The following is a 14,941-nucleotide window of genomic DNA, read 5'->3' as shown; positions in this document are numbered from 1 at the left end:
ACAACTATGTGGAAATTGTGCAGTTCTTCGTATGTGATGGGTTTGATGGAGAGCTGATATCATATTTCTCGCTGTGTAAAGACTGCTTTGGACAAATATCAGCATGAAACAGGACTGACGGAGTTCAAAGGCAGTTTAGGGTCATTAAACAAGACACAATGGATGATATTTGCAGACTTGCCTACATTTCTTTTCAGTCTATATTTGGGAGTCAAATGTGTCTGTCCAGAGGTCAGGGGCCTACGTGTGAGGGTAATGTTTTTTTCATGCTTTCGCTTGGGCCAGCGAGCTGCTGCTGTTCTGTGGTGAGGTTAGCAGCATTAAAGCAGTAAGTAACTTTTGCCTCCAAAGTCTTCATGTCAAAAATTAGGACTTTCTAGGCTTCTCAGTTTAAAAACATTTTTTATTATTATTATTTTTAATCTAAATCTCTTTTGAGTGCCCTCATTTTTTGGAAGTGCAACAATAAATAGCTAAATAAAACACAAATGACACTAAATATACAATAATTAAAAAGAAAAGATGCACATATTAGTGATCACACAACCCAAAGTCCTCACGTGTATCAACTTTGTGCTTAAGTACAAAATCCTCATGAAATGTAAATCTAAACAAAGTATAGATGAAGAGAAACAGGAAAACCATCTCATCCCTATTTCCTGTCTAAGCGTCAAGCTGCACTAACCGCAGACATAAAGCTATTGCTGCCAGGCACATCATAATAATGTCAATGTGCATTACAGTCGCATCTACAGAAATCTAAGCGATGTATTTACTGAAGCCCACAGACAGCATTTTGAATGCAGATTAGCCTGTTTAGTCATAATGGATCTGTAAAGCTGCCGTAATTTGTATACTGTTAAAAATGTAACGATAGCGCTAAAAATCCTGACTTTCCTCAATATTTCGCCCCTCTCTTTGCCCTTCATGACAGACGCACACACACATAGAGTAAACGAGCAAGCAAGCGAGTCAGTGAGAGAGAGCAAATATTTAAGAGGACAATGCAACCCAGAGTTAGAAAACCACTCATCTAAATCAGGGAAATTATGATAATGGGGCATCTCATTATTCTTTAACTCACTCTGAATAACTCACTGACATCACATCATCGTAGATGTATTCATATAAACAGATTGGATGGCGTGAATAGGAAGCTGACACCTTCGAGCCCTTCTCTCATCTCGTTTGTCTAAAGTCTTGCTGTGGCGCTCGTGCACCAGACAGGAAGCATGGGTCTCATGAAGGGGTTGCAGGGAGCCACGGCGGTCACCGTTCTGGACAGGGGCGCTGTGTGCCTGAAAACAGAAGTTCCAAGTTCTTCGAATGCTCTGTGAAAAGATGTAATGATATCTATGAGTCACTGAATTACACGTTGTTTTAGATGACGCAAAAATCTAAGAACCTAACGCTAATCTTCGTAGTGAAACACCGAGCAGCTAAGGCTGCTGCAGACTGACAGGAAAAAAAACCCTCAGGCACTTCTGTTATGAGTGAGCGTTAGTGAGCAAAAATCCCGGGGATGTCTGACCGTTGTAGCAGACAGTTAATCAATCCAAGAGCTTGTCTTTTTTTTCTGTTTTTGGGGGAAAAAATGGGAGGCCAAGCCTAATCAGCAGAGGAAACAGATCGCAGGGGGGTGTCAGGCACCAGGAAAATGGATCTGGGTTGTGAAAAACCACCATTACCACGAGCTGCTCTGGATTCAGCCATCTGGAGATGCCTGCTCCAAAAGCCGGTAAAGTTCGCTAAACTGGGGCCCAACTAGGAAACAGGTTTGCACATCCTTAACAGACAGCCAACACTCCCAGAGTGGAGCCATGTTTGCTCTGCACAGTTAACACAGGAACTCCCAGAGAGCAGCCATTTGGCTTTTCTACGTTTAAAACCCGCCAACCAGCCAAATGGCAGGTAGGCTTTTAGCTAATATCCTGAACTGAACGGTGGACTGCTGCTTTTGTTATGTAAATAAGGTGGTGCTGAGCCGTTAGGGTTAGGGGTTAGGGTTGGCCTAACCCCTTAGGGTTAGGCTAGGGCTTAGGGGTTAGGGTTAGCCTAACCCCTAACTGTGAACTTCCTTTCCTGTTGAGGTCAATGAAATTGTCATCTTGCGGGGTTTACTAGGCTGCTGGTCAGCAAACCTTTGAAACCCACAGTATAACCCTAACCCTGCAGTATATTGCAAGGGTTATTATATTGCAAGTAATAACCCTTGTGGGTTAGCCTAACCCCAACCCACAAGGAAACTTGTGTTTCTGTTTGCCATCTTAGGGAGAAATCAACACACATGGGTGTATTTCCTTTGTTGCTGAGATTTATTGATAAAAACAGTACAAAAAAAAAAAAACAACAAACAAAAAACAACCATTTGTACACATATTTACAAATAATAATAAAAAGTGAGTGAGTACATTTCAACATTTTCAGCAATCACTCACTATCCTGGCACTGCCATGGTATCTGTAGTCTGCATTTACCACATGTGTATCTGTAGCAGTGAACACATCGCACAGTGGCATGATTGTTCTTGCATTTGTGTTTGACCTAACACATGGCTCTTTTTCCAGGGCTAGGTGTGGAGGGTTGTGTCCAAAGCAACTGTTCTTTTCTTGCCTTCTTCCCAGCCATATGAGAGTGAGCCAACTCTCTTGCAAATGTACTTCCCTTGCCAAGATATGGGAAGACATTGCAAATGTACTTGGATTTTAGGTCGCAAGCCACCCAAAACTTGATCCCAAACTTGTCAGGTTTACTTGCAATATACTGCAGGGTTAGGGTTATACTGTGGATTTCACAGGTTTGCTGACCAGCAGCCTATTAGACCCTGCAAGATGACAATTTCATTGACGTCAACAGGAAAGGAAGTTCACAGCTTTTAGCAGCTCCCCACCCCCACACACTAACAAAGAGGCAGTTGGCAGTTAGAAATCGGCAATCATTCAGTAACAACCTAATTTACATATGAATTGATGCTAAAAAACTAGCCAATTTAGCTTCCACTTGGCTGACTTGGGCTTAGAAAAGCCTGGGACTTCCAGTGTTAAGGGGCTCACTCGTGTCAACGCACATATTTTCAGTGTTGCACTGGGAATTAAACACCTTAAGATTTCCTTTTTAAATAAACCTTTTCAGTTTCTTTTGATGAAATTTGCTCAATTTTAGAAAATCATCAGTGAAATCCTCCCCTACAACACATATAACATCTCTCAAATTCCTACCTGTCTGTCTTTAGGAATGACGGCCGTTGTTTTTAATCTGTTTTTTAACATTTCCAATTACTGAAGCCTTTTCCAACTGACCATTAACCTGCACCTCACCTGCCCACTCATGCAAAAAATAAGGTATACTAAGCTTTTAAGCAATGCCACTCAAATATGTACAGCACCCAAAAAAAGATAAAGTTCAACAACAAATCAAATTAAAAAGTAGGAGCATTAGAAAATGGTGATTATTCAGGATTTATATTATTTCTCTTAGCTGTTTTGTTGACACTGTTTTTATCTTGTCTGCCCATTTCCCTAAAACAGTGTCCGCTCTTTCAGTTTTACTAATTTCATGCTCTTTGGTTTATTTTTCTCCAGACTGCACGCATGTTTATGCATATTTTTTGCATTTTGCTTGGCTCTGTGGTGTAGTGGTTAACACGTGCACCCCACATCTAAAAGGTCCCCAGTTTGACTCTTAGGGGTGATACAAACTTAACCTCAGGAGTTAGTGTGCTCCCAGGGCCAGTCTCAAGCTCAAATAAAGGCATTTGCTCTGGCTACACTTTGATATATAAGGTAAGCTGAAAGTATTGTCATTTGTGTGTATTTCTGCCACTGTGGCGAGTTGTAGTCACATTTTCATAGACACCAGTAAATAATGGGCACTTGTATGGTGAAGTTAAGAGTGCAACCTCATGTCTATGGATTGCATTAGACCGCCCTCTAGTGGAGAATTGTGATGTTTGCTTTTTTTTTCTAACAGGATAAAATGCTGGAGAAAGAAATATCAAGGTGTGCAAAATAGTAAAATGATAAACTCAATCAACCCACAAATTTATGACTTACTTATTTCACAAGATGACAAGATAAACAATACAGACTATATATATATTATATACTTTTTAAATGTTATATTTTATAGGACATAATCAGTTAGCAATAACAACGGAAGTCTGTTATCAGAGTTTCATTCAGACTCACCCAGATGAGCTTGCAGAAGTTGCAGGAGCAGCAGAGTCAGCATAGGCAGCCATGCCTGTGTAGCCAGGGATGGTGGTTCGGCTGGCACAAGGAAAAGATATTATATACACAATGAGACAAAAAAACACATTTTTTTTTACATCTGACATGTAAAAAAAAAAAGTGTGTGTGTGTGTGTGTGTGTGTGTGTGTGTGTGTGTGTGTGTGTGTGTGTGTAGATGGCATTCAACCCATCAGGTCTGCATGTTTTTGCTTCTGGTTCATTTTTGTTTTATCCTGAATGAGGACGACCACCACCTGCCACCTCGCCATACTGATCTTTAGTGCTTAAAGTTGAGATTTCAACAACAAAATCAGAAAACAGACTGACAGCATGACAGTATCTTGGTCCTGTTTCCAAGCTACCTTGATCCTTGCATCACTTTTCAGCACTCTACCAAGCCCCAACAGGCTGTTTCAGCCTGGAAACAATACAGGAAGCTAAAAAAAAAGAGCAAAATAAAAGCATTCAGAGCAGCAGATCAAAAAATAAAACCGTAGACACTTCTAAATGTCAGCGCCATGCACATGACTGATCATTTAGATTAGAATTCCCTACAAGGTGAAATCTGGTGAGATCTGGAATGTCTTATTTCCACTTGTTGAACTGCAGCCTGCAAAAAATGTGACGCTCCCTGCTTGTTGGCTTTCCAACTGATGGTGCAGCAACGAGTCCACAGAGGAGCCACACTTCGACTTGGAAAAAAAAATCAATCCTAACTTGACATGCACAGCATGAATAACAAGTTAGGACTTGCTCTCCTCCCTGTCTGTGCGGACATTTTAACAGATGATGGCTAAAGACGGGCAGAGTGCTGCAGATGACTCGCTCACAGGAAAGCAGAGAACAAAGCAAACACCTGTCAACAAGGTGGATGTTTTATTCAGCCTGGCCAATAGCAATACACTTGTGCAAATTGACTAACTACGTTTGAAATAAACCAATTAAAATGCTCTAGTGGTTATTTGTTGAAGCTTCAGACTTGTTTAGATGAAGTTCATAATTATTCTAAAAGTGTTATACTGGTCCATCGATAAATAAGAAACACACTAACAGGCTTCACAGTCTAAGTCCACTTTGTTTTTAGAATAATTTCCATTAAAAAAACCTCTGCTTTTTTCCACATGCCACGCTCTTCATGTGTACAATGACAGCGAGTCTCACCGTGCTGTCGGCATGCATGGAAGAACGACGCTCCTCTTTATTGTCAGTGGGTGGAAGTCTTCATCCTTGTTGTCAATGTTATCCATGTTCTCAGAGCCGACGGTGCCACTGCACATACACGAGAGCCCACTCAGTAATGAACGCAAAGGTCAGTGCTCAGAGAAAATATGCAGAGTAGCTGGATTCAAACAAAATACTGCGCCGCTAAGAAAATAGCAGGATCAAAACAGGATCACCTAAAACATTTTCTGTTTAAAGTTGCTCAGTGTTTCATGGTAGCAGCAGGTTAAAGACATCATGCAGCAGAATAAATGTGGCAGGTATTAAAGGACCCCAAGATTTTGTACAGTACTCTGTGTGGTGGCAGCTCAAACATAAAATACTCACGTGTACAGAGGGATCTGACCTGATCTTGGATATGTACTGCAGCTGAACAAACCAAAAAAACAGGAAGGTGTGTGACAAATTTGCATCATAAAAGGGACTAATAGAGAAAATGAGCTCCCACTGATGAATGAAATCTTACAAAGATATTGGTTTTTTGGCCTCATTCCTCAGTCGAAGCTGTCGCCTGTTCCACTCAGCTCCTACAGACTTAGAAAGAATGGAAACAATCACCGCTTCATCACAATTTACTGATCTACAGATCACCTTTATTTTAACACAATAGGTACAGCACATGTGCAGCAGTGTTTATGTTTTAACCCCTAAACTAAAGCATCAAACACTAAAATCTTTACCGCACTCATGTGAAGCAAGGATAGGCCTGCGAGTATTTTTCTTATTCTAACTGATCCCACAAAAAGACTAACGATGGGGTTTTCAGCTACTGTGAAACAGCAGTCCAATGTGAGACTGGCTCAAAGATGAACTGGAGTGCATGTGTTCACAGTAATGAAGGAACACGTTACCCCAGTGCTACAGTGTGGCTCACCAGGGTGTGTTCAGTCATGTTTGCTGGCGGGGTGCTACACAAACTGGATCAATGCGGTGGGAAAAAAGAAAATGCACACACACACACATATATATATATATATATATATATATATATATATATATATATATATACACAGTCAAAACACTGCAGAGAAAGTGAGACAAAGCGAGGGAGTTTTTATGTTCCTTTGGATGTCATGCTTTATAGGATGTAAAAAAAACTGAAATGTCAGAAATTTGGGGCATGCTATCAAATTAATTTGTTAGTTCAAGTAGCTGCTGGATGTAGCAGCATCCACGGCATCAATGCCAGACAGGAGAACCAGATTTATTTTGGCCTTTTCACGTAAAGGAGAGAAATACAGAAATATTAAGCTGCATATCTGCTTCTTTCAGTCTCCCTGCTACACACACTGTATGCCAAAAGGTCAAGACTGACAGGTAATGAACTGCATTTCTTCATCACATTTATCACTTTTATTAAAACCAAATACAAAATATTAGCACACCTATGCATGGGTTATTATGAAAATTGCCTTTGAGAAACAATAACCATCCAAAAATCCAATTTCCCTCAGTTGTGTGAATGATCTAAACCCCCAGAAGCCCTCTGCTGGGGCCAAGAAAACAGAGCTCATGCCTCGGCAGTGTTTGCCAACATGCAAACACTCTCCATGGCTCACCTGCCACAGCTGAGGTCGGCTGTTGTAGCGCCTCAGTGAGGCACGCTCACTCACTGGGTCTGCCAGTTTCTCCAGGGTTGCTTCTGGTGCCTTCAAGTGCCGCGGTACCTTTGCAATCCATCCAGCGTCCTCATAACTCCTGCAGAGAAATTAGGACTTCTGGCCATTAGACATGTGGACCGAGTGCCTTGAGTGCAATTGATTAACTTGATTCCCGAAAGTTATTTGCTTTAATTTGAATTCTTAACCAGCCTCCTTCGTTGCACAAAATATATTAGACAGCTTATTAACTGGGGAGCCGATTCTTCCCCGAGGCTTTAAGCAAGGCTACAGTTCATTTGCCTGATTTCATTAAAGAGTAATTAACACAACAAGAGGACGCATTGTTCCCTGATGACATCAACGGAGCACAAAATCAAACCTATTCCCTCCCGATAACCCTCAAAGCAACCACATCGTGTGTGGACTTCGCATATCAGTAATCAGGAGGTAAACTTTGTTCGATGTTATTATTATTGAAAGGAGCCAATTAAAGGTGCCTGTGTTCTGACCTCTGTGTTGCAGAAGTGTAGCTGAAGTGTCGAACTGCCGGTGAGATATCCCGCCCGACTCCTGGATCCTTAAAAAGCAATATCAGAAGATTTATCAGTATCGTGTTCAACTGGAAATCATGAGGCTCACGTATGTATTTTTAACACATCTAATGATGAGTGTAGGTTTTATTTTTTTACCTGTTATTATTAATATAATTATACTCAACATTATTGAAAACCATTATTTTAAAAAACGCTATTAAAAACCATAATTTCTCACTTAAATTCTCACCTGGCATCAGACCATTAATTAGCGATGGCACCAGCCAAATGATCTTTCAAATTACCCCTGATAAATGCAGGAAATCTGACACAATCGGTGAAAATTCATCTGAGCTCAGATTCATCAAGTAAACATAAATGGATAATGAGGCTCATCCTACGGGGGTCAATGACGTCTGAATCAAAATTTATGGAAATCCATCCAGTAGTGCTCGAGATCTTTCAGTCGTGACCAACAAACAGGCTGTAATTACCACCCCTAAAGCTGAGTGTGCCTAAAAGCACAAAATATCAGGATGTTCTCTTAATGACTAATGCAAAACAAAGACACACAAATTCCTATATTCACTCCAAAGTGCATCCGAGTGAGTCAATCGCAGTATTTGACGTTTTTACACATGAGCGGGCAGCATTCAGATTCTATTGGTTTTGCAGCTTTGTGCATAAAAGAACGAGGCGTGTAGACACAATGCTGAAAACACAGCAAAACCAGAGGAATAGCAAATGCAAAGCAAAAGTAAACTGGCGTTTCCTCCTTTAGTTAAAGAGGGAGATGAAATAAGAGTATAAAGTAGACTCCACCAAAAAAAACATTCTAGCTACCACCTAATTCAGAGCCAACTAATTTCAGTCACATGTGTAGAAATAGGACAACATCCTTCTTTCTACAAAGAATGGTGGCTGCCTGGTGACCACATTAAATTGTTTTACATGCAACTTGCGGTGACCAAATGATTGCTCAGAGCTTGAGGCCGTTGCACACTCATGACAACTTTTGATTGCAAGGCGATTGCGAAGATCACCAGATAGAAGGCAACCTCTGTTATCAGTCTGCGTGAGCACAATTCCAGGGGACTCGACTCAACTGGCTGCCGGCTGGTTGTATTCTGGTTATCTTCCTCTTGAACAAGAAGGTAGCAAATTTAACAGTTAAATATACATTTCTGTTCATTGTGTATTTATTTCTATGCAGACACTATAAGCTATGTTATGTCAAAAGTTTATTACACTTAATTTCTGTGTTATCAGAAACAGACTGCATGTAACTGCCAACTTGACCCCACTCTATCACAGACTGATAGTGGACTGATAGCGGACTGGCTCATCTTATGTCAACATTTATGGAAAGTGTGATATGGCAGAAGTGAGATAAGTTTATCTTATTGGATAAAACAGATACTGACAAAGTTTAAGTCTGAGGACCTAACTTGCAACACCTGTTGTAATACTCAGCATATCACAAAATGTAAAAAATAAATAAAAATGCAATAACATCGAATAATGAGGGAAGTATTTTGATAATATTGTATCTTGAACTTTCTCGTGAGTCCCAGCTTCCAGTATAAAGGACTGTTTGAACTAATTATAGCATATATATATATATATCATTTTAGCTAGTAGAAGTATGTGGAGGATGTTACATTACTATATTTGCGAAAGGAAAAAAAACTAGCACAGTGCAGTACAGGAGAGGAAAGAAGACTAAAAGGCTATCGTGGTGGATTCAGCTCTGGCTGACTGCTCAGATCAGCTGGTTGGGATGTCTGTAATGTTCCAAAAGCCTGTGTTCCCAATAGAGAAGTTGTAGCGTGCCCTCTTGTGGACATCAGGGTGTTTCTATCATCGTCTGCTGTAAACTGACTTAGATCACCAAATAACTAATAAGCCAATATCAGTTGTTTGCCGATCTAAGCAGATAACATCAGCTGTATGGAATCTGCTGTCTGATATAATTATTTTTTTACTCATCCTGTAGTATTTTCTGCGCTGTTCCAATTATTTTGTTGTAGATATCAGGGATTGTATTGAAAACTAATATGTGAATATGTGTGACCTTGAGCGTTGCTGCTAGCAGATACATAAAAGAGAAGATGACTCAATAAAACCTTGATAAAACACTATCATCATGAATCTGTCACCCTGGAGCTTTTTATATTCTGGCCATCAATCACTGTACTGCCAGAAAAGAGTTGACAAGGTCCATTGATTTCACTGCGCATGTGTTAACTTCCATACTAAAAATGTATTATCACCACTGTGATCCTGAACTTCACACTACTTAAATGCAGGCTTTAATCAAGTCTCTATTCACTGAACAAAATACCTATCTGCAATAACTGAGCACTGCGAGACCTCTCTTAAACAACAATAATGTGTGTCAAGGTAATTATGGACGTTTCAATTAGCAGTTTCAGAAACAAAATAATAAAGCAAGGTTATGTCCTCAAAGTGAAAACCTGCCCACGTAATAAGCAGTATTATATGAGGTGTGATGAGACTGTAAGTGAGGTACGCATTTCTGATTTAATACTTAATATGTGCTTGTGTTATGATAGGAAAGTGATTAATACAGCAGTTGTGATGAAGTGTAATGATAGTAAGCAAGCCAACAGCATTAGTTCAACCAAAATGTTTCCAGCGTCGGCACTGTAGTAAGATTTAGTATATAAATCAACACAACTTTAATGTGCTCAGAGGGAAAACTGAAGAGGGAAAACTGATGAATTGTTAATGTGTGAAGTCTTTCATTTCTCATTTGGGCAAAAACAAGCAAATTGAAGATGTCACACAGTTGCACTTCAGTACAGAAACCAGTTCAGTCAGTCATCACTCACCTGATTTCCAGGATGTGTATCAGGCAGATTGTTACTGATCCTCACTGTTGCTGGTGTCCTCAGTGACTGAGGTTGAATTTTAACAAGATCACTTGGACCTTAGGATGACACAACAACAATACATTCTCTGACAAATTGTGAACTATAACTATGCACAGCAGTATCTGCCCTCAAGGTCAAATTACCCTGCAAGCAGGCCCTGGAGCAACAAACAGCCATGGTCCCTGCTGACCAGCTCCCAGTCTGGATGTGTATGGATGTCGTGCCTCTAATTACCCATCAGGCACAGAGCACACAACAGACTACAAATGCCAGCTTAAGCTTAATTATACAGTATTTAGCCTGGAGATGTACATACCAACTACCTATTACCAATGCTCTTTAGTAGCTGCTCCAGGTATTTTATGCTTTGGGTTGTTGTAATAATTTAATTGCAGAATAACTTTTATATATGTTATAAAACCATATTATGACATGAAATGAGCCGAGCTGTTGTTTCAAAAGCTAGCTCTGGCAGTTAGCGCTGCTAGCAGTTTTAAGTCCGTTAGTAAACAAAAGGCTTTCATTAATATTTGCATATTTACTGTAAAAATGTAATGGGAGCTTAAATGTCAAAAAGAGAGAGAGTGAATGAAACAAATTTAACTTACAGTGGAAAGTACTGCGCTAAGAAAATGATGAGCCAAGCATTATTTGTTCAGAGCTAGCCAATGCTAGCTAAAAAAAAAAAAAGCAGCAATATTTAGCTTAAAGTAATGTAATGTTTAATATTTTATAAAACAAAAAGCTTACAAGCTAATAATTTTTAGGGTAACAATAGATACTTAATTGTTCCGTCACAGATTGAGCAAGGTGCTAGAAACATTATTGATGGCCATGTTGACAGTTGCTGCAGATTTGTTAGCTGCACATCACTGATGTGAATCTCCCCAAAAGTGCTCTATTCGCCTGAGATCTGGTGACTATTGAGACCATTTGTCTACAGTAAACTCAATGTTATGTTCAAAGAACCAGTTCAAGATTATCTGAGCTTTGGGACAAGGCACATTATCCTGCTAGAGCAGCCATCATAAGATGAGTCGTATTAGTTGTAAAGAGATGAGCATGATCAGCAACAATCCTCATGTAAGGGGCACTAAGTCTGCCAAGAAACACCAGCAGCCTGAGCTATTGATACGAAATGTAGGGATCCATGCTTTCATGGCATTTACCACGAGTTCTTATTCACTAAGTGTCCAAGTCTGACAACAGTTAGATCAACTTTGATGTTAAATTTCACCAACAGCAGCAAACCCAGCAGCTCTTATCAACAGAAAATGTCAAGATATCCTCAACAATTCACCTCAGTATCACTATCACTGTACAGAAGCTTCACTCACTCATCAGTTGGCATTGGACCCATTCAAAGAGTGTTAAAGCCTCCTCCAGAGTAAATAAAAGTAGACACTTCTCTGACAGCTGAGGAAAACAGTGGACTAACAGCAAACACTCACAACAAATGAACAGTAGTTAACTCAGGGGTAAAAACGTAAAACTGAATATTTTATTCATGCATAGCCCTTTTTTAAATGACTAATTTATTGCTAAGTGTTTATATTGTTTTAATGTGCTATAATATAGTGTGTCCAAAAATATCTTTTACACAAACAGTCACGCACACCAGCTGGCTATGGCTGTAACGGGATGTTGTTGATTACTCTTGGCTGACTAAACTGTGAAAAGTATCATTTAAAAAAAGACATAGTTTAAAGAAATAAAACATATTTGTTCTGCAGTGACCACCATAGTTTGGATTATGCGCTTGAATTGGGAGGAGAAAGAAAACAAAATTCAGTTGACTGCAATCTACTGCCATCTAGTGGTAAGATTTTACACACTGTAACTTAAACAACGAGTTTTTGTTAAGAATACTCCAATATATTTATTTTTTTCAGTTTCGCTGTAAAACTTGCAATTTTTTTCTGAAATACTCATACCAGCCTGTCAGACACCAATAAATCACCTTTCTCACCTATGCTCAGTTTCAATTTAAAGCTACACAAACGCGCTTCTATGTTTTTTAGATGTAATTACACAATAATCAATGTGTTGACTGGCTGATTAAAGACTTACATTAATGAGCAGTTGAACAGGTGTCTAACATTTTTTGAGTAAAATTGGCTTCCACGCTGAACTTCACGCTGTGCCTGCATGAAGACCACTAATATGAAGTGACCAGAAGGGGGCACTGCAGCACCCAACAGCAGGTAGCTACAGCTAATAATTTGAATCATTGTGGGTGCTTTATGTTTTGTTTGTTTGATTACTGTTTCTGTAGAGCCTAATATATAAAGATTTTATACATTTATTCATTATTTAATTTATTTTTATAATTGTTTTTATGAAAATAAAACATCTAGTGTTTCGATCTGTCACCCTGCCGCAGCCATCATCCATAATCATTACAATGAAAACAAGAAGATTGATGAAACAACCTTGAAACTCGACCAGACAGCGTGGTGATACTGCAGCTTTTCAGCCAAGGGATAATTTACTCTTTAAACTGTTTTTTAATTTGTATTCACAATGCAACAGCTCAGCAGATTTTCCTTTGGGGGGGCAAGCGATATATTAAACTGACACTTAATTTTTTCAATTGTTGGTTATTCATTTGGTGCATCGTGAAAAAACAACTGAGATAATATCTATATATAATATAGTCAAACGTTATGTAATTCCAAACATCGAAGCACAAATTTAAAGGAGCATTTACTCCCATATGAGATAAAGAAAAGCAAAAGGTCTTCATATTTGACAAAATTTCAGCTTGTTTTTTTTCCCTCTAGGGGTAGTTGCCCTGTTAGCAATCAAGCCTTTATCACTCAACAATAGATGAACTATCCAATTTCAAGGCTCTGACTTGCACAGTATTTAAAATATGCTTCTGTTTGTTTGTTTTTTACCACTCAGTCTTGCTCTCAGAGCCGCATGGGGGATCCTCCTGGAGTTCCAGGCCTCGTCCTCGCTCAGGTCTACACACACCACTGAGAGGTTTGGGGTTGTTTGAGGCCTCTCTCTGAAACCGGGAGGGACCCACAGAGCAGAGGGGACATGATCAAAATCTATGAATTTCTTTCGACCTTTGAGGCCCAGGACTACCTCAGCTCCAGCACTCAGCTGACCGCAGCAGGGGTCCAACAGGGGGACATCATCTCGCAAAGGAGCCAGGGTGACGTGCTCAGCGGGGGGCTGAAGTCTAAGGGAGCCTACATGTCCAGTGTTAGGTCTATCTCTCCTACCATCTCGTTGCAAACTGGAGTTCAACCGCCTGATGACGTGAAGCTCTGAGGAAAAAGGCTTGAAGGGATCCAAAACTGCAGTCATTACTGCCTGGGAGGAAATTCCTTGAAGGCTCCTGTGAGTTTGTGCAGTGAGCGCTCGTTGCCCAGAGACTGGGTTCGTTTCCTGCTCGGATCAAATTACTGACATGTAGACCTGTGTGCTGAGCGTGGACGTGCAGCTTCACATACCTGAGCACATTATTCTGTATTTGTAATAATATAATAGAGCAAAGGTCTAAAAACATCACATTGTATCCATTCTGGATGCCACACCACGCTGATTCACTTCAGGGGAGCTTTCATAACTAATAATGTTCCCTCTGAGCTTCTATATTTTGGCAAGCTACACCTACTGATTTATCACTCTGACCACATAAAAACATTTAGTCAGCCATGCCCTGGAAAAATACTCTACACAAATGTTGTTTTAGTGGCAAATGATAAAGGGAAGACTTGGCCCAGCCTCAGGGTTAGTGAACTGTGTGTCTCCTCCTCGGAGAACGCCACATTACTTCCCGTGATTGGTAAGGAGCCGTTTAAACCCCCTCCTTTTTAAAAGTTGCCCGCTTTTCCCTCAAGAAACCACAAGATGGAGCAGTAGAGCCTAGACATAAGATGAAGCAGAGCAACCCAGTCCCTTTTGAATTCAATGACAGTCCACAAATATCACAGCAAAAAATAAAAGTCTCAGCTGTACTGTCATGATGATGCACTATAAATTCAGAACTACCAAGGTGACCACAAGTCCAACACCGACTTTGACCGAAGTCCCTGAAGACATATTATTAAATTAAATTATTTTTTTATTTATTTTTGCTCATGAAGGCTAAACAAGTTGTTTTCCAAGCCTGAAGTGCTTTTAGCACAGAGAGACTTCAAATGTAGGCTCTGTTTCGTTTTTATTTTTAATTTTCTTTTAAAGCCGACAGTAAACTAAATGAAAATTATGTAAATCACACAGCAACAGCAAAAAGTGTTTTTTACAAAGGCTGTAATCTGGTGAATGTGCAGGCTTTGAAAGAGCCGTCTCGTATTCACTGAAGCCAAAAAGCACAGGAATACTATGTGCCTCGCTGCCTATTAATTAGCCTCCTCGAGTTGTCTGAAATTTAACGTACAAATGTAAATAAATGCCCCACAAATTTACAGGCACGATGGGGCGTGCGTGCTTTATAATGAAT

The 14,941-nt window shown here is 39.9% G+C and overlaps 1 protein-coding gene across 1 annotated transcript; it reads right to left on the bottom strand.

Moving 5' to 3' along the window:
- Positions 1–449: 449 nt before the first annotated feature.
- Positions 450–13,818, bottom strand: spmip7 (sperm microtubule inner protein 7). Its single transcript, XM_087849779.1, is given in 10 exon segments — positions 450–1,206; positions 1,208–1,331; positions 4,188–4,268; positions 5,392–5,499; positions 5,779–5,820; positions 5,918–5,985; positions 7,011–7,149; positions 7,562–7,629; positions 10,441–10,538; positions 13,383–13,818. Coding segments are annotated over 10 exon segments (1,176 nt in total). The 5' UTR covers positions 13,804–13,818; the 3' UTR covers positions 450–1,179.
- Between the last annotated feature and the right edge of the window lie 1,123 nt (positions 13,819–14,941).

The sequence above is a fragment of the Neolamprologus brichardi genome, chromosome 13 (genome assembly GCF_056152115.1).
Source record: "Neolamprologus brichardi isolate AB-2024 chromosome 13, ASM5615211v1, whole genome shotgun sequence".
In the NCBI taxonomy this organism is placed as follows: Eukaryota; Metazoa; Chordata; class Actinopteri; order Cichliformes; family Cichlidae; genus Neolamprologus; species Neolamprologus brichardi.
The sequence above is the reverse complement of the archived record's forward strand: the minus strand, read 5'-3'. Positions and strand labels throughout refer to the sequence as shown.